Source organism: Takifugu flavidus, chromosome 18, assembly GCF_003711565.1.
Source record: "Takifugu flavidus isolate HTHZ2018 chromosome 18, ASM371156v2, whole genome shotgun sequence".
NCBI lineage: Eukaryota > Metazoa > Chordata > Actinopteri > Tetraodontiformes > Tetraodontidae > Takifugu > Takifugu flavidus.
In genome coordinates, this window is record NC_079537.1 from 9,496,013 (window position 1) to 9,523,824 (window position 27,812).

At 49.7% G+C, this 27,812-nt stretch overlaps 4 protein-coding genes across 7 annotated transcripts; 1 reads left to right on the forward strand and 3 right to left on the reverse strand.

Moving 5' to 3' along the window:
• The first annotated feature begins 334 nt into the window (after positions 1-334).
• Positions 335-2,408, forward strand: igfals (insulin-like growth factor binding protein, acid labile subunit). The gene is given in 2 exon segments (XM_057014230.1): positions 335-577; positions 580-2,408. Coding segments are annotated over 2 exon segments (1,722 nt in total). The 5' UTR covers positions 335-339; the 3' UTR covers positions 2,064-2,408.
• Positions 2,409-4,167: 1,759 nt separating this feature from the next.
• On the reverse strand, positions 4,168-13,003 carry unkl (unk like zinc finger). Of its 4 annotated transcripts, none has more exons than XM_057014226.1 (16): positions 12,889-13,003; positions 12,058-12,267; positions 11,283-11,459; positions 10,813-10,946; positions 10,589-10,724; positions 10,401-10,518; positions 10,232-10,316; positions 9,999-10,156; positions 9,596-9,799; positions 9,328-9,378; positions 9,068-9,245; positions 8,905-8,994; positions 8,596-8,832; positions 8,328-8,515; positions 7,997-8,254; positions 4,168-7,840 (listed from the first exon to the last, which is right to left on the reverse strand). In XM_057014226.1, exons 1-16 carry the CDS (start codon positions 12,951-12,953, stop codon positions 7,685-7,687), a joined length of 2,445 nt encoding a protein of 814 aa, XP_056870206.1. In that variant the 5' UTR covers positions 12,954-13,003; the 3' UTR covers positions 4,168-7,684. The 4 variants fall into 4 exon arrangements, with proteins under 4 accessions (XP_056870206.1, XP_056870207.1, XP_056870208.1 ...); XM_057014227.1 differs by having other exon boundaries at positions 9,623-9,799; positions 12,889-12,985; XM_057014228.1 differs by having other exon boundaries at positions 4,168-4,978; positions 12,889-12,985.
• Positions 13,004-14,701: 1,698 nt separating this feature from the next.
• On the reverse strand, positions 14,702-20,011 carry gper1 (G protein-coupled estrogen receptor 1). Its single transcript, XM_057014565.1, has 3 exons — positions 18,866-20,011; positions 17,357-17,606; positions 14,702-16,730 (listed from the first exon to the last, which is right to left on the reverse strand). Exon 3 carries the CDS (start codon positions 16,394-16,396, stop codon positions 15,296-15,298), a length of 1,101 nt encoding a protein of 366 aa, XP_056870545.1. The 5' UTR covers positions 16,397-16,730; positions 17,357-17,606; positions 18,866-20,011; the 3' UTR covers positions 14,702-15,295.
• Positions 20,012-20,165: 154 nt separating this feature from the next.
• gpr146 (G protein-coupled receptor 146) lies at positions 20,166-27,689 on the reverse strand. The gene is made up of 2 exons (XM_057014566.1): positions 27,410-27,689; positions 20,166-23,124 (listed from the first exon to the last, which is right to left on the reverse strand). Exon 2 carries the CDS (start codon positions 23,088-23,090, stop codon positions 22,095-22,097), a length of 996 nt encoding a protein of 331 aa, XP_056870546.1. The 5' UTR covers positions 23,091-23,124; positions 27,410-27,689; the 3' UTR covers positions 20,166-22,094.
• Positions 27,690-27,812: the final 123 nt, after the last annotated feature.

Genomic DNA, 27,812 nt, shown 5'->3' on the forward strand with positions numbered 1-27,812 from the left:
CTCCTTTCTCCTTCACGCCCTCGTGGAAGGGACAGAATCCAGATCAGCGGTTATCAGGCCGGGTTCAAGCTTTAGAATGGATGAAAACTGCCGGATGGACACAAACGGGTTAAAGTAAATAATCTGTACACCTGACCTGCAGGGGGGGGGGGAGCTGGGGGGCGCCTCCAAACCACATACAAACAATTGCACAATTCAGCATTTCACAGCCTGGATAGCTTCAATCCGGACCGCTCTCGATTCAGGTAAGCTCTTTATTTGTGTTAAAAACCGAAGGTGTGATATTTACCAACGCGCCGCCTCCAGAAACACTTCTCCTCCTTTGTGCCGACAGCTGTGATGAGGACCACCGTCCTGTTGGTGCTGGGGGTCCTGGGAACATCCGTGGCGTTGCTAGACCCCGACGCCGTTGCGACCGAGGCGCCTGTTGCGTGTGCCAAGGGATGCACCTGCCAGCACGACGACTACAGCCTGGACCTGCACGTGTACTGCAGCGCTCAGAACCTCACGCAGGTTCCGCCGGACCTCCCGCCCGCCACGCATTCCCTGTGGCTGGACGTCAACCTGCTGGCATCGCTGCCGCCGCCTCTTTCACCGGCCTCGTGCATCTGGAGTTTTTGAATCTGCAGAGCGGCCAGTTAGTGACACTGGACCCTCAGGCCCTCAAAGGTCTCAGGTCCTTGGCCCACATCCACCTTGAGCGAAACCGCATCCGGGTGATGCCAGCTGCGATCTTTCAGAACACACCCAACCTGGCTTCGCTTAGTCTCCATAACAACCAGCTGAGCCGGATTGACGACAGGCTGTTTGCGGGACTTTCGCACATGTGGCTTCTCAACCTGGGGAGGAACTCCATCGCGGTTCTGCCCGAGACGGTCTTCCATGACCTGCAGGGTCTCAGGGAGCTCATCCTCGCGGGGAACAGACTCGCCTACCTGCAGCCGCAGCTTTTCCAACATCTGGTAGAGCTGAAGGAGTTGGATCTGAGCGGGAATCAGCTGAAGGTCATCAAGGCCAACGTGTTTGTTAAACTGACTAAGCTGCAGAAGCTCTACCTGGCCCAGAACCAGATCGTGACCGTGGTGCCCAGAGCCTTCGTGGGTATGAAGTCCCTAAGATGGCTGGACCTCACCAACAACAGGCTGAGCTCCCTGCACGAGGACACCTTCATGGGCCTGTACCTTCTGCACGTTCTGCGGCTTTCCAACAACTCCATCGCTGGAATTAAGCCCAGGACCTTCCGTGACCTGCAGTACCTAGAGGAGCTGCGACTGAGCCACAACAGGATCAGGGTGTTGGGGGAGAAGGTGTTCGAGGAGCTCGGCCGTCTGGAGGTCTTAGAGCTGGAGCACAACCGCATCCAGGAAGCAAAGGTGGGGAGTTTCATGGGCCTTTCTCACGTGGCTGTCATCAACCTGTCAGGAAGCTGCTTCCACAAGCTGCCGGACCAGGTGTTCAAAGGTCTGTCGAAGCTGCACAGCCTTCACCTGGGCCGGGGCTGCCTCACCAGGGTCACCACTCAAGCTTTCAGCGGACTCTCTAGTCTGAGGAGGCTTTTCCTGCAGCACAACAACATCTCTGTGGTGGAACGCCAGAGCTTTGTGGACCTGGTGGGCCTACTGGAACTGGACCTCAGTTTCAACAAGCTGGAGGTTCTCACAGGCCAAATGTTCCCAGGCCTGAAGAACTTGGAGTACTTGCTGCTGTCCAACAACGACTGCAGACAGTTTCTGCAGAACGGCACCAAGCTTCTGCTCCCGAGGCTGCGTTACCTGGACCTCAGAGCCAACGAGCTGACGAGCATCGCCCCGGAGTTTGCAGAGGGTTTGGAAAAACTCCTGCTCTCTGGGAACAGATGGAGATGCGACTGCGGGGCCCTCCCACTCAGAAATTACAGCGCGAGAAATCCGTCGGTGGTGCCGCGGCAAGTCGAGACCCACGCAGAGGGCGAAGAGCCAGACACCACCATCACCATATACAACAACATTACATGCTCCAGCCCAACACGCTTAACGGGTCAGGACCTGAGGGACGTTGACGGCGCAGCCTTCCAAAGCTGCTAAACACCTGTCAGAGATGGCAGACGAGGTACCAACGGGGACGGTGCCTTCTATATGCTCTCATCTTAATTGCTAAATGCTATTCTGATCACCCGTTAACAGGTAAACCGCCCTCACTTTCAGTCTTCACAGGAACCAATTTAGGGATGCGTGTAATTATCTCCAATAAAAAGCTGTAAACACACTCTTGTTCTTCTCCATGGGACTGTAGATAAGAGTAAACATGAAAAATGATTATTCTCCAAATGTGGTTTATAGGTATGAGTCATACAAAGTGTGCATTGTTACATGAATCGTGTGTGTTACTTAAATGGTGCGCAAGTGCAATAAATGCTTTCGAAATCTGCAGTTTCCTTCCAAATCTTTTCCTACAGGAGATATAAAGTACAGCAAATGTTCTTTCACTGTACAACTGTAGAACATCTCTGACATTTCTCTGAATAAATGGAAACCAGGATGCTGCGATCAATATTGACTTCTATAGTTACACGGTTCTCACAATTCTAAAGAGCCCGCAAAAATGTTTTTAAAGCCACAGGTGAGCATACAAAGTTCACTTAGTTGTGTTGTGTTGTGAGCCGGAGCAGAAGGAAGAAACAGCGGACTCACCAGGGAGATAACCAAGATTTCCGATTTTCCTCTTGAAACCTGAAGGCAGCATTGTTGACGCCGCACACTTGGATTTAGGAGAAGCTACAGCGGTAACCTAGCAACCGTACTCGGTAGGCACCTTAAAAAGGACATTTGTATCCCCCTCATCTAGAAAAATGACTATAATTTAATTTCTTAATTTGTTTTGTTGGAAATATCTTGTAAAGAAAGAGAATTTTCCCTCTACTAATTTTCTCTACACAAATTTCAAATACCTGCTGGATAATCCCAGAAGTATTTGAAGATTTTTTAATGGATCATGCAGAAAAGGTGTTATATTTTTCATTATAAATAAATTCATAATTCTTCAAAAAAATATTCTTCCAATAACCAGGACGTGTCGACATCTGGATGGAGACACCTGCCACAGAGGTGGAGGATAATGAGAGAGGTGGAGAGAACATTAAACATTCCCGTCACCGCTTCAGACCAGGGCTTGTGGAGGAGGTGCTGTGGAATTAGCTGGACCCACGCAGTCTGACTCAGGAACAGCTTGATCCCCTCATCTTTGGTGAGTTTAGGAAAGTCCAGCACAGACCAGTTATGGACACATTCGCTGTCTGAACAGTCCAGCTTTATAGACGGCAGATCCCCAAATAAAAACAGCAGGTATTTAATCACCAGAGGATTTCTAAGATGGGTCCAATACCTTTCTCCAATATAATATTTATGTTTTAAACTCCAGGGCGAACAATGATGAAAGGAAGCCCTCGACAACGACGGCAAAGGCTCGGCCTCTCCAACACAAACATCCAGCTGTTTACACTGATCCGCGCTGTCCTCACGCTCACGACAAAACTGCCAAGAACATCCCAGAATGATTTATTAGAGCCCGACTCAGCAGCCAAACTAAACACTCAGATATCTCCCTGAAATGATAAAGTACTCGGAAAACATGCGGGGAGAAGTTAGAAGTCTCGAAGGGCATCGGCGGCGCCCAGATCTCCTGTTCATGGTCGTGAAGCTGCACCTTCAGACCTGAAGGGATCAGTGGAGGCAGAAGAGGCTTCACGGTCATCTGCTCCCTGTCTGGGGGGGGGGGGGGGGGTGGCCCTGCCAGGTCCATCAGCATGTCCTGGTCAACCTCTGAGGAGCAGATGGCGACTTTGACTGGAGCCAAAGCCCAGAGAGTGAGACAACGTGGGCTGTTTGAGTCCACCTGCTCTCTCGTCCCTCAGAGTCTGGACCGGTCTGGTCTTCTGGCCGACGCGCTTCCCACTGGTGCTGGTGGGTCTCTGAGTTCTGGATCTCTGACTGGGCTCTGCCTGGAGGGACTGTCTCCTGAGAGTCTAAGGTCCTTTCCTGCTAAAGTGTTGGGTTTTTGACCCTGGCTGCCAGACCAGGTCCCATCATGGAGGGGCTCCTGCAGCTCCCACCGCCCCCTGCTGGCAGGAATGATACACCCGTCGCCGCGACCCGGCTCAGCGTCTCGTCTAGAATCAAGAGCTTCACGCACTTCAGATGAAAAAATTATTTTAATTCCCAAGATGATAAAAATAATTGTGAACTTCTGTAAACCATTTGCATAACTGTAACAATTTAAAGTGTTAACAAACTAGTGATACATTACAGAACATACGCAGCACAAAATCCTGATGTAGAAAAGAAAAAAAAAAAAGAAGCCTATTTTACATCCACAACACAGAAACCATCAACATACCAACAGAGTGATCAGAAACTGGTGTCCCACGTCCCCGCGGCTCCTCGCAGAATCAGGGAGGTCTTTCCTGGAGGGGGAACGCCTCCGTCCTCGGCCGCCGTCCGCTCGCAAACCCACACCTGAGAGCTCGCGCTCGCTTCACTTCCAACACTTTGATTGGACAGAAATTCACAACTGGGTGCTACATCGTGATGAATGAAGCGACATCCAGGGGCCTCTTCATGGAAAATCTAATTAGGACTAATACATTCAATACTTCTGGGCTTCTAATGTTAGAATAACCTGGCTGCCGCCGCCGCCACCGCTGCTTTAATCATCAGAACAGCTCCAATTATCATCACATGTACATGATTGCATAAATCATCTGGCTCCACTTTTATAGTATTAAAAACAAAACAAAAAATGAAGACAAAAGACTGACAATAACGGAGAAATGGATGAAAGTCTCCCGCCGCAGCGCAGGTGATGCGTCAGTACGGCTCCTTTTCAACATTTTGGGCTATTTGCTGCTTTTTTCCCCCGAGTTTTGGTGCCAGATCCAATTTCTTTTGTCGTGTGGCAAATCCAGACGGACCAGTCAGCTAAACTGGTGCTCAGCTCCAGTTGCCTGGATACACAGGAGTCACAAAAACAGTCTAAGGCACTGGAAATTTGATCCTAATTGGACTTTTTAAAAATCTCCTCGCATTGATGGGGCGATCAATAAAAAGAGGCGCCGACGTTTTTGTAGGAATTTAAAGAAAATCCAAACTGGCTCCGTTTCTAGAGTCAAAGAACCGATCGGAAGAGTTTTAATGACGTCGGTGTTTGCAACAGTCGTCCGTCTCCTGCCTGATCAGAAATGATTAACACTATGAACCAGAGCGAGGACCGAAGCCTCGTTAACGACACAATGTAACGACACTTGAAGTGCACGCGGCCACTTCAGGGCCGCACATCTCTGCTCCTTCCCCCGTAGATGAAATTGATGGCGACACGACTCCTCTTAAGGTGACCAAACCTGCCATGAACGCAACACTACATCAAATATACCAATAACCGCGTTTTTTTTCTCCTTTTATGTTGTTTTTGTGAAGCCATGCACCACTACAGCTAAACTTACTGTGAATCAACATCTATTTAAGGTCCTAGGTGGTTACCTTCCTCTAAATAACTTAAAGAAACGATGAAATGCACAAATGAAATAACAGTCTTTGGTAAAACGGCGATGTTAGAAAGAGGGCTCAAATCTACAGACGTAAACCATCAAAGACTTGACGTTAGCTACCAACCCGCTTGGCTCCTTTTCTGGACCCTCGCACCTAAACTTCCTGGGGAATTAGCTGCAAATATGGGGACCCCCCCCCTTCCCTTCCCCAAAATCCTTCAGCCGACCCATGACTGCGCCAGCACCAGGCGCTCATACGGGTGATTAAAACGCGCATTAGACGGAGGCGGTTTCTCACTTTCAGCACGATGGAGGCAGAACGACATTCAGACATCTAAACGTGAAACACCAAACTAGGTTAATACCTTCTCCTGAAGCTCGCAGATGCATCGACTACACGAAAAATAAGTTTATACAAATACTCTGGCAGTGTTACACAGAGCGGCCGCTTTTTTAGAATGGAGCTGGTTTATATATCGCATAACATGCAATATAAGAAGTGTTTAGGGTGCTGCAAAAGGTGGAATAGAAGGAAAACACTAAATAGCATAAACCCCTTTATATATGTATATATATATATATATATATATTCCTCTGAGTTACTTAATTGCCATTAATGTGAATGTAAACAATGCACCTCCCCATATTAATACGTAGCAAAGTGTCAACCTGTAGGTGTGTTTTTATTGAATTTAAAGCGAATTCAGCACAGTAGGAGGTCATTTTAGAGGAGCCTAAAGACAAAATCTTGTTTAAAAAACTCGCCAGGATTCTTCCATCGCTGCTGAATAATTACAAATTTTGCGGTGCCGTGTTTGCATACTCCCAAAAGTGAAACTGAATTTCAAAGCTGCATCAAAAGAGCACCGCAGCCGGAGGATGAGCAGACGGGCGGCGAGGGGGCGGGGCTACAGAGCCGGGACGGCTTTGCTTGAATCGTCGCAGGGGCCAAATGATATTTACACATACGGTCGTTGTGCAGGGGTTAACGAGAAACCTGCAGCCGCGTCGGCCCCAAATCCTCCACATAACCTCCTCAACTAAGGCAAGGCACTTGGGAGTTAGAGGCCGATATGTTCTGGAGAAGGTTGAACTTCCTGCGCCACAAATAAAAGGAAAAGTTCAGCCTTCGGCTAAACGCCGTACGTGCGTCGCTAACGACTACATGAATCTACAAATCGGATTTAACAGCCTTGACGTGTAGCGTGTGCCTTACCCATATTACAGTTGCTGGTTACGCCTAAAATGCATTTAAATTTGCACTTAATTGATTGAAATTTTATAAATCTATCTATGAAAGTAGAAAGTATTCTGTCATTTACTAGGAAATCTTATAGAATATATAGAACCATGCCATGATTTCACTATAGGAAACAGGTAATATTCAAATGACGTTTCACAGTACACAACAAAAGCTTCAGACATTAGCTTATATAGAAAAAAATATATACCGATCTACAAAAAAAAGACACAAAAGAAGACCTACAAAGCAGCTTAAAGCAATATTCTATCATCCCCTTTAGTAAAGTCCCAGGTCAACAAAGTGCTTTAGTAAGAAATCTGAATTCTTGGTCGGAATAATGATGCCTGACTGGCGAACGTTTGGGATTAAAATGGCGTTTCCTCCTTCAGATCCAAGCCAGAGGAACAAATCTGCATATTTAGCTCCGACTGTCTGACACGTCTGCCCAACATTTGTTACTTTCTCAACAATCAGAGTCCTTTCATTCCCTTTTCTGACAGACGCAGCTTTTGTTCTCGGAAAAACTCATTCTTGAAATGTCTCCGTCGGTGCCTCTGACACACACCGATTCTTTGTTTTTTTTTTCATGATTTTTAGCTTTTGTGAAAAAACAAAACATCGACACGTGTTTTGTGTAGACTTCCATATCATTCTGGGAGGTTTTACGGATCCCTCTGATCCTTCTGTTCTGGACCTTTTGTCGTTTATCGCCCACACCGTCTTATTTCCGGCGTTCTCGCGGGTTGGATGGGTCCCGTTTAAGGTGAAATGGTCAGAAGAGGTGGTTTTCCAGTCAAACATCATTATAATAAATCAATTCCCCCACTGCTATGAAAACAGACATGGCTGCCTCGGAAATGAATCTGCTATTAGCACATTTTAAAAAGGCTATATCTTTAAATAGTACCTGGAGTAATTGTACATTACCACTTCAATATTTTTGTTCTACAATAGGGACATTCTGTTTTACTAGGTGCACAGTTCTCACATAGTACATAATGTTGGCAAGGCTGCAGAACGATGCAACGATCATGCTTTTGGCAAACTATACATTTCTTTGACTGAAGCTGATAAATTACCTGTTGGGGGGGGAGAGAGAACCGGCATCAGCTGCATCTCAACACAGTTCATGCAGACTTTGTCAAGCTAGCAGGCCCGACGGTAGCTGTGAACGTGCTTCTCCGCTACTTTAGGTGCTACGAATGAAATGCCGTGTGTGGGCTCGTCTTTCTTACCCCGTCTATGAGGTCAAGGTCACTACGCAGCTGACTCTGGAGGGAGTGAAGCTTCGACAGCGGGAGCTGTTCCAGCTCGCCGTAGCTACGCAGGAGAGGTGTTCCAGGCGTGCGGCAAAGCACGTCAAAGTCTCCTTGGAGCTCCTTCAGCTTGCGGTCCGTTTCCTCCCACTTCTGCTCTGCCAGCTGCCGCTCTGCTTCGGCCGATTTCGCCTGTTCCTTCGCTTCATGGGTGTCTTTCTGACAGGCTTCACACGCCTACAACCAAAACCAGTCCGTAACTCTGCTATTAAAACACGCGCGGCAGTGAAGGTTTGCTGAAAGCACTGACCTGTTTGACCTGGAGCCACGCCTCCTCCCACTGCTTGAGCTTCTTCTTGGCCTCCTCCAAGTCTCTGAAGAGCCGAGCCAGATCGCCGCTGCTGCTCGTGGACGGCAGGCTGCTGAAAACTGGAGATGGACTCGGGGAAAAGCTGCCGCTAACAAAGTCCCAGATGCTGGTAGCACCTCCGTTCAAGCCTGAAAGAGTGACAAAACCAGTTACATGAGGTATCCAACCCCCCCCCAAGCTCCAGCGAGAGGCCACAGCAGCAGCGTACCCAGGGAGTTCTGGGAGGAGGAGGTGGGTGTTCCCCGTAGGCCCAGCTCTTGCTTGGCTACCACGCTCGTCTGTGTATTCTGCTGTGCCACAGCGGCAGACAGCAGGGACTGGGACAGAGACTGAGACAGGGAGCTGAGCGGGGACGTGGAGAGGGATGACGAGGAGTTAAAAGAGGACGATCGAGCCAGGGAGCCCGGAATGTTGACGGGAGCGGATCCCCCGAGCGCCCGTTGACCTGCGCGGACAAATGAGACTGTTGTCAATTCTGAAATGACCCAACGTTTAAATGTTGACGTATTGTCCTCACTCGGCATCCCCGCGCTGCTGTCTCGCTCCTCCAACTCTCTATCCAGAGACGCCACGTTGATATCGCTGAAGTTCAGGTCCAGAGCGGATCCTGGGAGGAAACAGAACCGTCAGATCAGACAGGACCCCCCCCTCCCCCGCAGGTGGATCAGACAGGGACGTACCGATCACGGACTCCACCGTGTTGCTCCCCGGGTAGAACGGAGTAGCTTTTGCATTCATGGTTGACAAGGTGGTGGGGGAGGAACTTTCAGAACCAATACTGGAGGCCAGACTGGATGTTATACTGGAGGTGAAGCTCGACGCCAAAGGGTACACCGTGGAAAACACAGAGTTCTGCATCTACACACACATCACACCTCAGAACTGGGGCTTCCTTAACGATCTGCTACACCAAATTCACAAGTTTAATCAGAAAACAAACCAGTTTGTCTTGGTCCAACATTTTCGGATCGAGCTGCCCCTTGGTTTTAATCTAAAAATGATAAAAAAAACAAAAAAAACAGCAGATTTCAGCTCACGCCACGATGCATACGCAGAAGCTCATCAAACATCTCGGAGGATTCTCAGTCACGAGCAAAAGCTGAGGGCTTCGTTGCCAAACTGACACTTATAACCAACAGATGAAGCGATTTAAATTCAAAACAGAGAAAAATGAAAATGGCAGGAAAAATGAAGAAAGCGCCTGTAACCTGGTGAGCGTGCGTCGCTCCGTGTACCTGATCTTCTCGCTCAAAGCCCGGAGCTTTAGGGTAGTGAGACGAGACCGAGGCGCTGGACTCTAAACATAAACTACTGTTAGGTATGGATTTGGGCCTGCCGCTGGATCCCAGCGGAGACACCAGACTGTCGCTTCCTGAGCTCGGCGTTACGGGCGAGACATTACAACACGAGACCTGAGAGAGAGAGAGATGAGCTCGTGAACGTGATGGCAGGATGGTGAAAATAACGGGGTGGAAATGTGCTGAACGGAAAAGCGAGCGTGATGGAAACATAAACGCCCCCTCGGGATAACGAGGATAGACGCAAAGGTCTCCTCAGGTGAAGGAATTCCCTCTGCCGAGCAGGTCAGAGGTTCCCACGTGCGCCTCCTACCTGTCCGTTGCTACTGGTGGCGTTCGCGCTGGGGTTGCATCCGCTGTTCCACTCGCTGACTGGACACTCGGAATACTGCTGGGAGCCCAACTGGGACTGTGATCCGGACTGGATCACCGTCAGCAGTGAGTTCATGGTCTCTTCGCTGGAAGGAATTCCTGAAAGAATCCGGGTTTTATTCACAGTCCCAGAAATAATCAGAGCTCCGACGGCGTACGAAGAGCAAAACTTACTTCCTACATGTGCGAAAGCACAAAATGGTCCTCTGGGACAGTATCCGTTCTGCCTCATGTCGTTGCATTTGGTGGATTTGTAGATCTGGGAGGACAAAACAAAAGGGCAACGGTTCAAACCCCGGCAACGGTGAGACGGGTCGGTGCTGCAGACGCCCGACGGTCTCACCTCTGGGTGAAACTGCTGCTCGGTGCGCGAGTGACAATACTGGCAGCTGTCGCCGCTGTCACACTTTGATGGTTCCCCCCACTCGTCCCCGTGTTTCACACTCGGACAGGGCGTCGACCTGCAGCCACGGTTACAAATCTCGTCGCGCTGACACAAAGGAAGGAAGCCTGAGTTTCAGCACAGCTTACCTGTATTTGAACTTTCTGGGGTTCCGTCTTCGATCTCTGCTGTTGTGATAGTGGGGACAAGCGTAGCCCTGTCTGCATAGTCTCGGGGGTTTAGCACACTGGTCCGTTTTATAGTTGGATAAAACAAAGTTGGTGTCTGCAGGGGAAATAAAGGCAAAGACATCATTTCACATTCACCGGGGAGATGATAGAAACTGTGGGTGTTGAGAGCGGAGCTGGCTCACCCTGCCAGCGGGGGTCTTCCGTCAGGGTTTTCTCAATCATGGCCTGGCTGGCTAACACCCCAGGCTGCAGGTCGGGAATACCTTCTCCGGACCCCAGCTGGCCATTCTGAAGAGCTTCTTGTGCTTGTATCTCTCTGCAATATAATGCGGTGCATCGTATGAACACGGAGCTGCGTGAACCCACGACGCGATGCTCACATTGCTGAAAAAGACTCGTTTTATTGAGGCCGGCGCCTTAAAAATACACCTGGAATTACTGAAACCTCTCAAGGTCGCTTCCTGTCAGCCTATTTTTGCTGTACTGCGGCACAAAGAGGAAGAAAGCGTGTTTTTTAGCACCACATTTGTTGTAAAAGCCCCCCCGCTACAGCGGTTCCCTTAAGTTCTGGCTAATTTGCTTCTCTGTGAGGCTGGTAAGTGAAAAGTTTACCCGAGAAAGGAGAGACCATTATTTGCTTTTGCTTCATCACCTGATATCGTAGACCGGAGGTCGGAGGTCATGTGGCCCGTGAGCAAACGCACAGTGGAGGCCATTCTTCACACAATGCCCCCGGGCGTCCGTCTCATGAATACAGCTGCCAGTCTTGTAATAGCGTAGATGGTACTTGCGCTCGGTGTCACCGGTGGTCCGATGTAAATAAGGACAGCTGAGAGACACAGGCAAGAACAGGTTCAAATATTTAGCTGCGTAAGGAATGAGACAATCATTTTGTTAAAAAGGCCTCAAAAATCTCCCAAATTCACCTGAAACCTTGTTTATTATGAATAGCCATGAAGCACTCCAACAGTAAAGGCATTAATATCACAACAACCTCTGAATAAACCCTCGTTCCTGTTCTTGAGTAGCAACAGTTGCTATAGTAACACACAAGGTCATACAAAAATAGCAGCCATTGCTACATGAAGAATTATCAGAGCGCCGGCGTCCATTTTCGAGGATTTTTTTGAAGCTGCAAAATATTACCATTAGATTTTATGGATTAAAGGGTAAATAAATAAATAAATGCAATCAGAAATGATTTGTAGAGAATTAAATGTAACATATAAACTTCATATGTGAAACTCACCGTCTTAATATTGTCTGGATACAATGAATTAAACAGTGCTGGCTGATAAAGGGAAAAGTTCCTCAGCATTTACACTGATGCTGAACCATTAATGCACACACACACACGCACGCACGCACGCACGCACACACTTAACCGTCACCTTCCCGACGCACCGACAACCCAAACGCAGACTTACTCGTCTCCATCCGGACAGAGGCCTGTGGTCTCGTCGTACTTGGTGCAGTAGACGTCGGGGCTGTAGTTGAAAGTTCCGTCTCTCCTCCTGATGGGTCGCCTCCGACGCTGGTTGAGGAAATGCCAATTGAAGCACGTAAAAGGTCTGTGCTGCGTGCACTTGTGCTGCAGGAACAACGGGCACTGCTCTGTCCTGAACTCCTTCAAGTACCTGAAACGACCAAAAAAAAACCCTAACATTATCATTGTTTTCGTGAGCTGAGAAATAAATGAAAAACAGAAAAGAAAAAAAAACATTGGCACGCCAAAGAGTCGCGTCGTATCGCTAGTGATATACAATATTACATGTTTTGGGTCATCGGCGTTAGCTCCATATTCAGAGAGTAAACTACGGACGTATTTTGACGTAACACTTGTTGCTAGAGCCTGAGCGTACGTCCAGAAAAGTGCGTAACAAGAGGGAACTCAAAATAAGGCCGAGCTATTTACAAGCAGACTGGTTAGCAAGTTCCTGGCTAATCGTTTAGCGGAACGAGTTGACACTGTAACACACCACGGTTTGTTAAAAACAACCCCTTAACTCCCCAAAAATAACCCAAAACCCATCCGCTGTCGACTGGCCGCCCAGCCGAGCCGTTTTAGGGCGTCCTCATCGCCAGGCTGGTCCGTGTGCAGTCGCTGCTCGTCAGTCACAAAGCCAGGAAAAGCTCCATGTTTTCCACACGCACAAGAGTTTAGGAATGCGGGTCGTGCAAAGGCGCGTAGGTGCTCTCGGGAATAAGGTTTTCCGACGCGAGGGAATCGGCAGCCCGCGAGCAGCAGCTTTACTCACGTATAGTGTGTAGGTTTCTCGGTCTGGGGGGACGCATTGGCCGCCGTTTTCGAAACCGACGGCATTTTCAGTCAAAACAATCAAGTGCGCATGCGCAGTGCGCCGCGGTCGGCCGCTCGTCAGCGGTGACACATTAGACAGTTTGGGGGGTTTTCCCCCTCATATTTTCCTCTTTTCCGTCCCATTTAACGTGCATATTTCATTACAATACAATATCACGGATAGTGATCAAGAAAACGGACGTTTTATGACAGATTACCCGAGGTGTGCTTGAATACACAATTTAAATTCAAATTTTACTGTTTACTTATTTACATTTGGCATCTTAGTGTTATAAGATATTGCACTTACTCCATATCTTATATTTATATAAGTGCCACTTATTGCCAGCCCACCTATGGGAGAAATGGACCCAAAATAAACACACATTACAGATAATGAAATTGGGCACACAGCGAATTTTGGCAATAACCAGGTCGATACAGTCTGTCTCTTCATTTTCCAAACAAGTACAAACTTCTTTGTGTCCTTGTGCGTCTGGGAGGATAATTTGATCTTTTGGGCTCCTTTTTCCCTTGAGACATTTTAATTTACAAATGCAATTATATGTCTGATCCATTATTCAGCTGCAGGAGTCCAACAAGTCTCTGCTATGTATTTATGCATAAAGCAATTGTAATTGGTTTACTATGCCCCCCCTCAACCCCTCACTTAATGTACAACACCGACCACTTTCTTACCTAAGAGACATTTTTGAAGCGGCTCATTGAGTTGTCAAATAGTGATCAAATCATGACCATCTTATAAAAAATATTACATTTCCCCCCCTGCAGATGAATTCCTTATCTAATCCAGAGGAAGTCCTGAATGAGAGCGAGGGGAAAAGTCGCCCCCCCCCCCCCTTGGTGTGACGTCAGTCACCGCAAACCTTTGACCTCAGTCAGTGGTCTCAGCTGCACACACAAATCATCTGTCCACGTCTTCTCACAGAGCGTGTGTGTTGAAGATCATCTGTCGTCTCCTTGCTGCCGTTGAACTGGGGAGGGGGGGGTCTTGGCTCTGGGGTCTGAGTGGGCGGAGCTTGCCGACGTCAGTAAACCCGACGCTCTGATCGAATCCTGACCCGTCTGCTTTTCAGGCCGTGATTGGGTCGTTTGCCCTTTACAGAAGATCCCTCTTCACTTTCGCTCCACACGTGAGGAGTCTTCCTGGAGACCAAAGGTCAAACAAAGTGACAATTCCCGGAGAGCTGTCCCGCACGGTGGATGTGCTGCATCCAACCCTGCAAGCGCAGCGTCACGCGGAACCATTTTAGCAACATGTTCCACAACAAGTTTAGCATTTTTTGCAGCCCTCCAATAAACAATCACATCAGCCAATTTTCCCAGGCTGCAGGACTGTTACAGCTGGAATAACAGTTTGTGGTCTGGATTCCCGGTTTTCCCAGTCACGCTATCATCTCTGCTCAGCCCCAACGCAGGCTGGCGAGACACGGACTTCATTTGGAGGTATAAAATCCTGAAGGCACACCTGCTGCAGCACATTAGCGTCTGCAAGCTGACGCTAATTGAAGGCGATACTCTGCACTCGGAGTTGTGAATTTCAGGGAAGATTGCGGCGCTACAGTCGGAGGAAGAATTTATAATGCTTGCTGTGGCCGATGAGCAAACAAGTGCAGGCTGTAAAACTTTATGGCTTCTCTAAAATCTCCGGTTTGGAGGCTCTAATAAGTAAACAAAAGGAAATCTTCGTATTAGCGTAACAGCGTATCATGGTTACCTGTATTGGGCAATTAATGACCAATGGAAGAACCTTTACAGCTTTAAAACTGTTTAATTGTTAAATGTAAATGAAATGAAAACACCATATACCTGCAAAAAAAAAAAGAAAAAAACAACTGTCCTTAGTTCTAAAAATTAAACAACATTTGGTGAACGGGCTTGTTGGCTGCATGGAGAGAGCAATGCAAAGAAGTGAACACAGTATAGAATACAGTATGTAAATAGTATATGGAAACAGCAGTATAGGTCGTCATAACAACGGATTTTGCATTTAATGCATTTAAAGCACGACAGTAGACACATTTTGTGGGTTACCATGGTGATGATGGAGTATTTTAAATGTGTGATGTACTTCTTACAATACACAGGTAAGAGTAACCATTAGGTCTTACCTGAAGGAATAATATGCAGCATTTTATCAAAAGTTCTGGTTTTATCTACCGACGTCGTTCGTGATTAATGGTGACGTAATGCGCTTTAAGGGAAGTCAGTTTGGCATCTTCTGGTGTTTAATTGTTTTGTTCTGAAAGGTTCCGACAGACAGGAAGCTGAGGTGATAAATCGCGTTCGTGTGAACAGCTCTAAGCGCCCACTTCGTGCACGGCGCCCCCCCCGAGCGGCCGCGGTCACACCTCTGACACCTTGGTGCGCACGGGCAGGTGTAAATCAAGGCCGTGGCGACAGAAACGGTCCACCACCGACCAGCTGGCCTTCTGCTTAACGAAGAGTCGCAGCTTGTCCCTGAAGGTTTCTCCCAGAAAGCTGTAGATAATTGGGTTGAGGCAGCTGTTGGAGAAGGCCGCCAAGTTGACGATGTGGCCCGTGAGCGGGTAGTCGTGCCACAGGGTGGTAGCAGTCCTCCGGGAGGGGTCGGCCGTGCCCTGCAGCAGCTGGATGCTGATGAAGACGTTCTCCGGCAGCCAGCAGATGAAGAACACCAGGACCACCACCACGATCATGCGCAGGGCCTTCTGCCGCCGGGGCCACAACCCACGGTGCTTCTGGGCCCTCATGAGGATTCGTACGATCAGGGAGTAGCACAGGCCGATGATGGAGAAGGGCACCAAGAAGCCGATGGTGACCTCCAGCCACTGAATCTCAAAGACGTTGGCGAAGCAGAAGTGCAGCTCGCCCCGGTGCTGCGTCTGCACGATGGTGAAGGGCAGAAGGGTGGCCAAGATGGAGGCCATCCAGATGAGGCCACAGCTGAGCTTAGCGTGCTGCATAGTCCTCAGCGGGCTGCTGCTCACGGAGCTGGCCAAGGCGACGTACCGGTCGAAGCTCATCCACGTCAGGAAGAAAATACTGCTGTACATGTTGACCTGCAGGAAGAGGGACATGAAGGTGCAGAGCACGGCGTAGTCGTAATACTTCTCATTCAGATTGAAGACCTCGATGAGGGAATCTGCCACCAGGATGAGGTCGGCGAGGGCCAGGTTGACGAAGTAAAGGTCGGGGATGGTCATCTTGTCTCTGTGGTTCAGGTTGACCACCAGGATTAAGATGTTGCCGATGAATCCAATAGGGAAGAGGAGGATGGTGTACATGCAGGACAGGAAGAGGCCGACGATGTAGGAGTGGTACTTTTCGCCGTCCTCGGTCAAATACGTGGAGTTGTGCTCGAGGGAGAGATTCAGGCGCTCTGTGTTGTTAACGTACGTCCAGAGCAGAGAGGTGGGCTGCTCTTCCATACTGACCATGGTTGGAGCGTGTCTCACAGGCCACATGCACGTCGCCCGTAGCAACTACATCATCGGAGCCTGTTAGTTCCAGCGTACGTCTCCTAGGGGCCCAGTCGAGGATGCATTCGTGCCCTTCTGTCATCGAGGTTCATCTATCGATCATCCCTCGGGCAAAAGACGCGTCTCCGTGTCCTAACTTTGTCTTTGGGGTTTGTAACCCAATCGCCGCATCCCTGTCTCGTCTGAACCGCAGTCCTGAGATTAGAGGGTGGACTTATTTCCCCTCTCCAGTCATCGGATTTGGGTGCTGTTTTGTCTCTCCAGGTCCATCTTTATTCAGCAGGTTTTGGTCCAAGACACTCGTGTTCTGACACCTGAGCTGCGGAGCAGAAAGACGGGGAAAATAAAAAGAAAGAGTAGAAGAAGAAGAAGAAGAAACAGGGAAATCCTGCACAAAGTCAGTGATTTGTGGTGCTTTATTTGCTGTGGTGTGCACGATTTGCCTGAGAATGGGATCATAAATGACTGTCGGACCTCAATATTCAAGCGTGGGACTTAAACAGATGCATTGAACTCCTCGTCTGTCTCTTCGGGACAGACTTGATGATTTTTAATGCTCGTTGAGATAAACATATCAGTCCCGAACATTTCACAGCCTCCTTTGTTTTCCCGATCTGGACGTTGCACTCATAAACGGTCAACCCTTCCTATTAAAAATAGCCTTAAAAATAGTCTCTGCAACAGTTCAGCACCTTCCCAGCGTGCACGGAGGCAGCGGAAAGGTGTGAAGGATTAGAATGATGCTTTCTTTTCTAACTGTCCAAGGCTCAATTTGACCTCAGATTAAGCAAACAGGCGGTGAAAGAAGCAACGACTGAGCAGTTCAAGGAGAAAGAAGGAGGACAGAGCAAAAGTTTAAACACCTGGGATTTTCACAATCTTTGAATCCTAAAAGTAAAATAGATCACAGACATTAACAGACGCAGGAATCAAAGCCTGACTTACGTTTTAGAACGTGGTTGTTTTGCCTTGGACGCTGGTCCGGTGCAGATGTCAGAGGCAGAGATGTGTAAATCTCATGTCCGGGCTTCTCTTCTGCACCACCTGCTGTTTGGCCCAACCCTGTCTGCAGCCGAGGGGAGGGCGGGAGCCAGACGGCGAGGCAGGGGTTGAGCCGTCGCTCCGGGTTTGTCACCATCACCACCCCATTCCCCTTTTTGGTGTCGTTGCCGTGGCGGCCTGTGATTCCAGGAGTCTACCGGAAGCAAAAAGGTCAAAAATCTGACCTTTTTGGTGTGCGTGCACGCGCTCTGAGTAATTACACTCTGACGAGATGGTAATAAAGCGCTCACTACTGTAGGTTCCTCGGGCAAACAGGACACAGACGGATTAATGTTTAATTCATGATCGGAGCCGTCAGTCTGAGTCAGGGGGACACAGAAAAGACCACGCTCGGGGACAAGGAGTGGCGCTAATGTCATTACATTTATTTTGTGTCCAGCTTATTAGATGCTGTAATCCTTGGGTCATGTGTTGGGGGGCACATTAACCACTGATAATAACTGCAGCACGTCCCACCTTACAGCTGATATTCACCAGGCGCGATCGTCTTCAGGTCACACCCTGCTGTGCACCCTTTACTGACTGGACTGGGCCTTTGATGATCCTGATTTGATGGGTCTACGGCTGATTAATGGCAGCAGGTTACTCAGCGGGTCATTTGTGTGATTCTGAGACACTACCAAGGTGGGGGAGGGGGGGATGGGTCACTTCCTCCACCCTCCTATAATGCTAACTCCTCACACAGTGGAGCTCCGCCATCATTCATCTTAAATGGAGGATAAATGCAGCATGCTCTTATCGTTTAAATATTCAGTGTACCCGTTCAATGACTTAAGTACGTAGAGGTAAAATATGACCTTTAATGAATGCTAATTCTGCATTATTGAGCAGCATTTTGTTTAAGATTTTAGTCCCATCTCTGCTCTGCCCTTTACCTGCAACTGGAGCTTCATCTATTTTTAGGCGTCTAAACTGAAGCGTCTAAACTTGATTTCTTTTTCTACTCAGGAATCTGACTCGGTCTGTAGCCGTCCCGGGTGAATGACCTTGGCCCCATGCTAACAGTCCTGCCACTGCTTGATCTTATATTCTGGAGCAGGCGTCAGTTGTGATGCTGAGCCCCTGTGGAGGGTGTGAAGCCTCCTGTCTCTGAAAAATGTAGCTCCAAAGGTGAGAAAGCAACGGTTGTGGTTTGAAGGCCTCACTGCTCGTGGCCGTTTCCATAGTTTTTGAGAGGCTTTATGCTTCTGTGTTGTAACAGTGATGAAGAATGAGAGCAGACGGATGGGGCTAGTTTTTCCTTCGAGCTTCTTATCAGAAGGGTTGCACTTCCCACTGTCACCCACTAGGTGTCCCACTGACATAACTGTTGAAAACCATGAAAAGCCCGAGGCAGAAGAAGAAAAAGTGTGGTTGGGCAATAAAAGTAGACCCTCACCTGACTGCACTCACCTGTCTGGTGGGTATTCCGCTCGCGTCTCCCATAGCAACGGTCTCCGGATAGAACAGGAAACATGTTTGATGTCGACGTTTTATCATTGGGTTTTCACTTTTCTGCTCCCAGGACTGTTCAGACTGGGATCATGTGTCAGCGATGCACTTCCTGAAGTGATCTGAGATAAATCCCCCCCCCCCCCCCCCCACCGGTGACTCTGAGTGGGAAGACGTGCACGCCGACACGAGCCACATTCAAAAGAACTAAAGCTGTTTAACGACCTGGAGTTCAGTGCCACGAAACGACATTTTTATCTTCTCCAATTAGATGTGAAAGCACGGCGACACTGGTGTCATCTATTCCGTCTGATCCAGTTCCACCTTTGTCAGGTGACTTTGAGTCGGCCCCTGCAGCTCTGACACTTTTCCTCTCTTCTCCTACTTCAAACATTCCGGGGCTTTGATTCACTGCCGCCCTCTCTGTGACTCTGGAACCCCTCGTCTCGTTCTCATCTTTACAATCTCCTTCCCCAGTTGGACCCACAATAGAAGCATCAGGAGGGGCGGCGTGCGCGTCAAAGCTGGTCGCAGGCCAGATAAAACATGTAAAGCCAAATGTTTTTGGCTTCATAGGTGGTCTGAACGTCTGACTCGGGCTCAGAGTTTCAGTCTGGCTGAACATCAGATGGGGAAAAAACATTAAGGCTAATGTGGTGCACACACACACACACACACACACACACACACACACACACACACACACACAGTGTGCTTGCTCAGCGTTACCTGACTACCAGACCGATTCATGCAGTTAAGAGCTTTTCCTGCTCTGCTCCGACTGGATGAGAGCCTGAGACTATTTCACAGCGCACGCTTGTGTATTTCTCAAATGTGGGTTTTAGACTTTAAAAAAAAGAAGAAAAAAAAGAAAAAGTTTTAAACGACGTTATTTTATCAAATCTCACTTTTCAGAGTGCCGCCTCAAATGGCCACCTTCTGCAGCCTGCCACCAGGGGGCAACAGGGACGCTTGCATGAAACATGTGGATGCATGAGTGAGCATGACTTGGCTAATGAAGCTCTTATGATCCAACTGGTTGGTACTGGGAACACACCAGTTTGGTTGGAAGGTCGACCGCTAGCCTCGGCCTCTCTTTCCCGGCCGCCGCCGCCGCCGCCTTCGCAGCGTTATCGTCCGATGCGGCGCTGACAGATGTGCAGAAGACAAAACAATTCCCGCAATCCTTGGAATGTCTCACGTCCCCGTCCTCAGCGGTCTGGTTGGAGCGAGCAAGAGAGTGCTTTCATACACGGACACGTTTTTTTTATATCCACGTTAGTTTATTTATCTCAGAAGGTAATACTGTATTTTAGAAGGTATCCGTATTGTCCCGCAAATCTCTCACATCCAATATATACACATTATTTTATATTACACACGTGCATACAGTCACAAAAGCGTCACATGTGTATTCACCCGGACAGATGAGGTTCAGCCGTTCACACATCCCATCACAACCACCCATATTCGGCGCCAGACTCAGACGGCGCCAGCGTGGACTGGAACCGGTGTGAGTCCAGTTTGACGCCTGTTACGCGTCAAAGAGCTCGTTGTTCTTTTCTTCAGCCATTTCAAAAGGTTTTTTAAAAAGAAATCTTGGTGATAAATGTGGGCGAGAGCCTCAGAGAAGCCTGGTTTTACTGTTAAGAGTGAGACCTCTGTCTGCTATCTGACATCACGCCCAGCGAACAAAGGTTCTGGGGAAAGTGGAGAAATTCAAACAAACGACGCCTGAAACTCTGCAGGCGGAGCAGCACACTGGCCTCAGCTACGCTGCTGCTGGCTCCATGCTCGGTGCCAAGAAACCGAGGGTTTATCTTAAGGCCGAGTGTGTGTGTGTGAGTGTGTGTGAGGGAATGTTGGCAGGTAGAAGCAGCAGAACTGGAGACAGGTGAGCGGCTGATGGACTCAAGTTCAACCTAAGGTTCTTCCTGGAGCTAGTTGGACTGGAGGTTCTGGCTTCTGCGGGCGGTTTGGATCGTTCACAGCTTGCGTCGCAGCGTGACCTCTGACCTCGCAGAGTCTATCAAAACTCCCACGGATTACGAGCTGATCTGTCAAAGCTAGAACGATAATTGGGGGATTTCATTGGGCTGGACATGTTTGTTTATGGGAGGGTTTCTACGACAGCCGTCCTCCTTCCCGCCAGCACATCTGAGCAGCGTTCCGGTTCAAACCCGGTCTCCAGGTGCTCGGCAGGCCCGTCTGCTCGGGCCCAACGTGCCCCGCCAGCGATCGCCCTTAATGTTTAAACCCTCCCAAGCACTCGACAATGCTCACGCGATTTGGGGAATGTGCGCGCCGCCTCTCCGGGACCGCTCTGCGACCACGTGAGGCCCCTGGCGCTTCGTGGAATCAACACGACCGAGCGGAAAAAAACAGAGCGATGAGCTCAAACGAACAGCCTTTGATGACTGTTGGTTGCTTATGGAGGACAGGTGGTGTGATGGCGCAGATCACGAGGTATACCGGTTAAGTCTCGACCCTGAATTCAAGCTTTAAATAAGCATTTCACGCGTGAATGTGTGGGAAAACCTGTGGGGAGCTTCCAAGAGCTGTCTATGCCTGAACGTGGAAGAGAGAAATGAGAACATGTCTTCATACCAGTGCATACACCTAGCTAAAAGGCAACAAGAATAGCTTGGATCTATAAGTTCTCTGTGAGAACGTTAGACATTGAGTCATTTCCAGATGACTGGCAACACAATTCAGAATGAAGAAACCCCCGATAGCGCAGGATGCTGGTTGGAGTTTGAGGGAAGTAAACAGTTAACGGTTATTTTGAAGCGCTGTGCAGCTAGCGGGTGAATTCTTGGGGAGAGTTATGTTGCGCAGGAGCACGTAGCGACCCCACAGACAGCCATTCTGGCACAACGTCGGCACTTTGGAAATCCTTTTCTCTCTCCGGTTCGCTGGCTGGATCCGTTTACTCCCCTCAAACTGGAACCCGACAGAAATAACACAGCATTTAGTGGTTTGTGCTCGGTCTGTCCTCCGACAGATCGGATTCTGGAAGGTGACAGGAAATTCCACAGTCGGCTATGGCGCTCTTAACACAGTCCAGAGCAGCGAGGGCGCCCAGTCAGATACTGGCTCTGTAGGGAGGGGGGGAGATAAGTGCTGGCCAGGCCGGAGAGATGGAAAAAGAGGAGGAGGCGGGGCCTCCGGAAGCTCTCGAGGGGAGCGCTCACGTCACTATTTGCTGCACCGTGGAGTGTTCGTGAGGGCAGGACCGCTCTCCGCAGTGCAGCCTCCTGAGCAGCCGCTGGAGCCTGCCGGAGAAGTTCTTGTTCATCTGCCTGTACATGAGAGGCGTCACGAAGCTGCTGGAGAAGGCCAACAGTTTGGACACGCAGCACACAAAGTAATAGGTGGGCACGTGCTGGCCGTTGCTGACGTAGCCCGGCGGCCTGGCGACAGTGTGGACCAGCAGGATCATGTAGTAGGGGGTCCACAGGACAAACTGGACACAGACCGAAGCCAGCAGCAGTCTGTGGATGGAAGGATCCAAGCGAGCGGAGTCCTGGTCCAGAGGGGTGGACTCCTTCCGGATGCGCAGGATCAGCACGAAGGCGTAAAGGACGGCCACGGCCGGAACCACGTAGCCGATGAACATCATGATGGCGTCCGCCGCCTCCTTGTTCTGCATTTTGGAGCACTCCACCATCTTGGTGGAGATGTGGTTGCACACGTAGAAGAGCAGCGAGGAGAAGCTGGTGAGCACGGCCCCGCCCCAGATGAAGCCGCACACGTGTTTGGTGTTGTACACGCTGGACATGTACGTGCGAGGCAGCGCGCGCTCGATGTAGTAGTCCAGGCTGAGCAGCGTGGTGGAGTACATGATGACCAGAGAGGAGATGTTGAAGAGGATCAGCAGGGTGATGTGCACCTCGTTGTTGTAGTCCCACACGTGCCAGCGGGTGAAGGTGGAGCTCAGGAGCTGCGCCAGGGCCACCAGGTTGAGGACCAGTCCCGCGATCGCCATGTTGACGAAATACACGTCCGGCATGGTCATGGACACCTTGTTGGAGAGGTTGACCACCACCAGCAGCGCGTTGTAGCACAGCCCGAGCGGGAAGCACACCAAGAGGTACACGAGGGAGAAGATGGACAGGATGAGCCTGTAGTCCTGGCAGAGCTGGAAGTCCACGCTGGTGTCATTGTAGGCAGCGCAGATCCACATCGCTGGGCTCGGACGTCGAGTCTCAACAGGCCCCCTGCGGGGAGAAAGCCAGAGACGTTAGGCATCGCCACGGGAGAAGCCCTGTCACTTCCCGTGCTCGGTAGCCGGCGCGCACGCAGGCTGCAGCGGCGCCATTAATCGCCACTTCGCCGCATCTGACTGGCTGAATACAAACACGCTCCGGGTTTCATTTGGAACATTACGCTCACACCAAGTATTTCTCCTGGCTGGAGCAGAGCTCTGACGTCTCAGCGTGGCTCTGCTCCCAGCTGTGCGTCTCCTCCTCAGGGCCACACGTCGCCGCCTCCCACTACCGTCACGCTTTTCTCGTGGTCGGGCGGTTTGTTTTTCTGTCAACGCCACGGGTCGAGTCGCACCTCCTCATCGGGTTACCGCCGAGGGAGCCGCGACGCCGAGCGCGTGTTGATGGGTAGATTTCAATTTAGGAGAGAAACAGGACGCAGACGCCGGTGAAGGGTCAGCGAGGACCTCGCCGAGAGGTCGGGGTTCAGACCAAGGTCGTGGAAAATGACCCCCGGTGGGGGGGTCTAGCTGTAATTCAGGTTTCTGCCAGTCACGAAGGACGAACCCGGTCCGTTTAACGGAAACCAGGAAGCAGGCGGAACAGCTCAAAAGGGTTAACAACCCTCACCCGGAGACCCTCGCCGTGTTTTGCTTCCTTGGTAACGGGAGCGGCTCACCTAAACGACGCGAGGAAATGCAGAAGTAAATACGCTTTCGTTTTCTGGTGCCAGTAAAGAGGAAGTGTTCTTGACCTCACTTACGTAACAACACACACTCCCACACACACACACACACACACACAGTCCCTTCGCCCTGTAATCCAGTTAACTGTAATGAGACTATAGTGGAGGCGGCTTAGAGACGAACTGAAACTGGATCAGGACGGTGTAGAGTTCCGTTCAAGACAAGCGATAACGGACGGACGGTGGCTCTAATGACGGCCCTTTAATGAGACAAGCCTCCATGAAAGGACATAATTAGCTATGATGCTCTGCTGCGCTCCTTCCGCAACCTCTGATCATTTAATGAGAAAAAGACTTGAAGAGAAGGTGGATAATTAGAGAAGTCGGAGAAGGTGATAATTACAGAGCTCTCGGCCTGCTCCCATTCATCGGCACCTGTTGGAGAGATCCGACCCGCTCTTTCATTTCCTCTTGTCTCACTTTGTGGCTTCTTATAGCCGCTGGGCCCTTAAAAACGGGGAGATTTCTGCGTCCCTCACTCGCGCCCATGCCAAATATTAGTCCAGCTGTGGTTCTAATCAGACAGATGTCCCCGTCCAAGGCCAGACGGACAGGAATCTATTGACAGATCACCAATTGACCTTTCCAAGTCGAACCATTATGTAATTGACCAAGCAATCGCTAAACAAGTTAGCTAGCGGCATGCTAACAGCATGTCAAGGTGCATTTCAGAAAAATCTCTTTTTGGTGAAGGCTAAAAAGCCTTTGTTTCCCTCTTTTGTCTTCCTCCCACCATCCCATCCTTTGCACAAGTGACACAACATGAAAGGACTTTCAGTTGCCACCACCCAGCTTAAAAACCGCCTCTGCAGACACACACCGGTGGTGGTAACAGGCACTCTGCAGCACTCTCGGGTTCGAGGAAACCTCAGACAATGCGAGATATGTTTCAACAGTTCCGCCGCCTGTGTTCTGACACGCTCATGTGTTCAGGGAAATCAGCTGATCTGAGGCCAGGCCGCAGCAGCTCAGGGCACAGGATGTGTACGTCTCATCTGACTGTGCCCGTGTTCCGCGGCGTCAGCGTCACACACCTCTCCTCTATGTGAAATGCTCATGTTGATCTCCTTCCCTTTTCCTTCCTGTGGAGGCTTCGCAGTCATGGGAGCGAAGTGTGATCACGGCTTCCTGGAACTGTCTGGAGTTGTTGTTTTACATGAGAATTGGAGAATTTCTTCAGATTCCGAATTAGCTGCATGTGGGAGGTTTGAAATCAGTCCAATCCGCCCGCTTTAGAGGTGGGTGGGGATTCCACGAAAGGAGGAAATGGGATCATTGTTCATGCTGTTGCTCTAAAAGTAAAATGGGAGGTCATCGCTGATGCGCTGGAGTTCATTATCAGAGCGCGGCTGCACCACAGAAACTCCTCCACAGTTGAGAGAACGTTCTAAACTGCTCCAGCGTCCACCAGAGGTCTATTTACTGTGCGTTCCTCATGCAAAAAAAACTCGTAGCAGAGTTGATCCTGACGAATGAAGATGGAAATGGAGAGAACAGCAAAGCCCGGGCAGTTCTAAACCCTGAAGGTACGAGGGGAACGAGCAAAAATGCAACACGGGGAGCTTCATTCTGAAGGTCCATGCTCGACTGTGAGCGCTATTAACTGTAATTATGCCAATTGGACCAGAAATTCCCTCTTGGGCCAGTTTACATCACCTCATAGTGCAATTACAAGCAAAAAAACAAAAACCATGTGGGAAAGTACAGTCGCTCTCCGAGGAGCTCCTCAGGTGGCTGGTTCCTATAATTATGCTCTTCCTAACGACCTAATGCCAAAGTGCCTCCAGCCCAGACGCTGCCGTTAGATAAGCTTCCACGTCTGATTACGACTGAAGTCGATTCCTAACCGGCTCTTTCAGGGACGTGTTGATGAAGTTTCACACACGCTGCGAGCTAAAAAAAAGCCCCGATAACCTGCAATTAGGTAAAGAAATCCAACAAAATGGACCATCATAAAGTAGCCACGGCACAAATTTGCTCTTATCTTCACCTATAAATCATCTGCCAGCTGCTTGCTGTATAACTGTATAACAATAAATATGAGTCAACAAGTGAAACTAGATCTGCAAAAATGAGAAACGGGGAGGACATCTTTCTCCAGACTCTTGACGGAGCCTTCATTAAATCCTGTCTGAACTTTCCACCCTACTGGATGTCACAAGTTATTAAGCTAAATATTCCCGGGGGGAGAGGGGGCTTACTTTAGCCCCACCAAAAACAGAGAGAGAAAAAGAAAACGATCGTGCAAGAGTGACGCCCACGTGTTCCACGCTTCAGCAATCTGAAGCCAGATATGTTGGACTGATGGGAGCCGTGTGACATACTGGGCCCACACCCCTCATATATCCTAACTGGAATTTACAGGCTCTTCTCAGAAAGACTCACGTGACCTGCTAGCATCTGCAGCGGCGTGCAGCGGGGCAGAGCCCGAAATACTACGCACAGAAAATCAGATTACATCACAAACATTCCCAGATGTTGTGCGTGCGCTGAAATGCCAGAGGGTAGGTACAACACTGGTGTTCCTAAGCAACATTTTAGGCTTAAAACACGTCCAATCAACTCGTATTTACTCTGCACATCGCGCCGAGTGAATTCCTTAAATAACCAATCTGCTTTTAATCAAAATAGGCGGAACGATTTTTAGAAAACGTGCATTTGAAATCTTGCAAAACAAAAAAAGAACATGGCACATTCACCTGCCAAGCAGACCCAGATAAAGTGGGGGTGGGATGGATTTCAATCACCCCCCCACAACCTAAATGAGCCTGCACAGCTTCTTTGGCGTCCTTTAGAATCACATGTTGAACTGTCACAGGAATCAACAAAGTCAAAGCTCAGTGGTCAGCGGAAAGCTGGCTTTCCTCCCATTCAGCCCGAGCACACACGGGCCTGCGGCCCTGGGTCCAAGGCAGCCCCTGGACCTGCCCCAGGGGTGGCAAAAGGCGAGATAAAACAGAAATGCCACAATTTGGTGAGTGTTTTGGAAAGTCAGCCAATGGCAAATGAGAAGGTTGTGGCCAACACATTTTAAAAAAAAAAAAAGGACTGAGGAGCGTAAAACTAGGTTTAAAGTGATTCTAACCTTGTTTTATATGAATCCTGAACATCAACATCATGCGGATGGAAATATACACTGTAATTACACATTGTTAGCATTTTATTAGCCTCGGCAGATTAATTTAGCTGCGGCAAAGCCTCCAGCTCGGTGCGTAATTTCACCGAAAGCGTTTAGATCCGTGTGATTAAACTTTTTTCTGTAGCTCCGGAGAAAAGTGGCCCCGTAGGAAACGTTTTGTGTCGCTTTCTGAAGCTTGAGAGCCACCGGGGAGGGTGAAGGCTGGGAAAACAAGCCCGTTTGCGTCTGTTTATGATCGCGTCTCCATCACACTTGACTGCTCGGCGCAAAGCCCGGATAGCTGTCACGGATTTTCACCATTATTCTGCCGCTTCCACGGCACAAACACGGCGACGAGCGGAGCCGAAACATCAACTTCTGCAGGCGGCGAAAGTAAGAGCGCATCGGGGAAGGTTTTAGGAGGGGAAACTCACCAGAAACGCAGTGATTTGACTCGACGACAGTCCTATGGTGGCATTGGGTCCGGATGGAGCATTTCCACTGGCATCTCTGGCTCCTTTCATTTGACAAACGGACGCGCTCGGGCTCTTTTTGCGCCTTAAAACGTCCAAAAACCGGGCGAGCGGTCCGCTTTTAGCGCATGTCCGCGCAGACTGGCCGTATTTCTCAACTTTTCTGACGAGGCTTCTGAGAAGGGGCCGTCCGGTACAGACTTTACAACCGCTCGCGCGCAGCACCAGCCCACAGTGTGTACACACGTGACCCTCCCCCACCGTCTCCGCTGCCGCGAGGCCCGAGCGGCCGTTCTCCCCGCTGATTGGTCAGGAGGCGGAGAGGCGGGGCGCGCGGTGGCGAGATGGCGGAGACGCACGTACG

Bases quoted from the DNA above. Each gene is read 5' to 3' on its own strand.
- unkl (XM_057014226.1), bottom strand. From the start codon at position 12,953: ATGCCGTCGGTTTCGAAAACGGCGGCCAATGCGTCCCCCCAGACCGAG. The intron at 10,157-10,231 runs GTAAGTTTTGCT...GGATTCTTTCAG, and splicing joins TGCTTTCGCACATGTAGGAA to GAATTCCTTCCAGCGAAGAG. The intron at 9,800-9,998 runs GTAGGAGGCGCA...TCTCTCTCTCAG, and splicing joins CCACCAGTAGCAACGGACAG to GTCTCGTGTTGTAATGTCTC.
- gper1 (XM_057014565.1), bottom strand. From the start codon at position 16,396: ATGTGGCCTGTGAGACACGCTCCAACCATGGTCAGTATGGAAGAGCAG.
- gpr146 (XM_057014566.1), bottom strand. From the start codon at position 23,090: ATGTGGATCTGCGCTGCCTACAATGACACCAGCGTGGACTTCCAGCTC.